This window comes from Charadrius vociferus, unplaced genomic scaffold (assembly GCF_000708025.1).
Source record: "Charadrius vociferus isolate BGI_N301 unplaced genomic scaffold, ASM70802v2 scaffold121, whole genome shotgun sequence".
Classification (NCBI taxonomy): domain Eukaryota; kingdom Metazoa; phylum Chordata; class Aves; order Charadriiformes; family Charadriidae; genus Charadrius; species Charadrius vociferus.
Window position 1 is genome coordinate 1010960 of NW_009646858.1, and position 582 is coordinate 1011541.

The 582-nt window shown below is 56.4% G+C and overlaps 1 protein-coding gene across 1 annotated transcript in view; it reads left to right on the forward strand.

The window, feature by feature from the left end:
• The window catches only part of MYOCD (myocardin), a 25749-nt gene extending 25396 nt beyond the window's left edge, over positions 1 to 353 (forward strand). The window contains exon 11 of the mRNA XM_009894351.1: positions 1 to 353. This exon is cut by the window's left edge and continues 219 nt beyond it. Within this exon, the coding sequence (XP_009892653.1) occupies positions 1 to 353 (353 nt within the window).
• The last annotated feature ends 229 nt before the right edge of the window (positions 354 to 582 follow it).

Here is a 582-nt window from a genome sequence, read left to right on the forward strand (position 1 = left end):
CCCTGGGGAGAGTCAGTGAAATTGCCCTGCTGAAGATGGGGGGAGAAGAGTCCCACTTTGAAGGGATGATGGAGGGGTTCTCCGGCAAAGCCGCAGATGAACTGCTCACCTCCCAGGAGATTTTACAGACTCCCCTCTCGCCCATGGAAACCCAGCTCTCCCCTTCCCCTGCCGATGGCTCCGGTTTACAAATGAGTTTCACTGAGTCTCCATGGGAAACAATGGAGTGGCTGGGGCCCCATGGCTTTGGCTCGCTCACCCCCGCGGGTCCCAGCATCTTCAACATTGATTTCCTAGATGTTACCGATCTCAATCTAAACACCAGCATGGACCTGCACCTGCAGCAGTGGTGAAAGGGAGGGCGGTGGAGGCAGGATACTGTAAGCCCGCAGCAGCCAGCACAGTGTTTCTGTCATGCCGGAGGACACGCAGAGCTAATGTGGGCTTTGGCTCGCTCACCCCCGCGGGTCCCAGCATCTTCAACATTGATTTCCTAGATGTTACCGATCTCAATCTAAACACCAGCATGGACCTGCACCTGCAGCAGTGGTGAAAGGGAGGGCGGTGGAGGCAGGATACTGT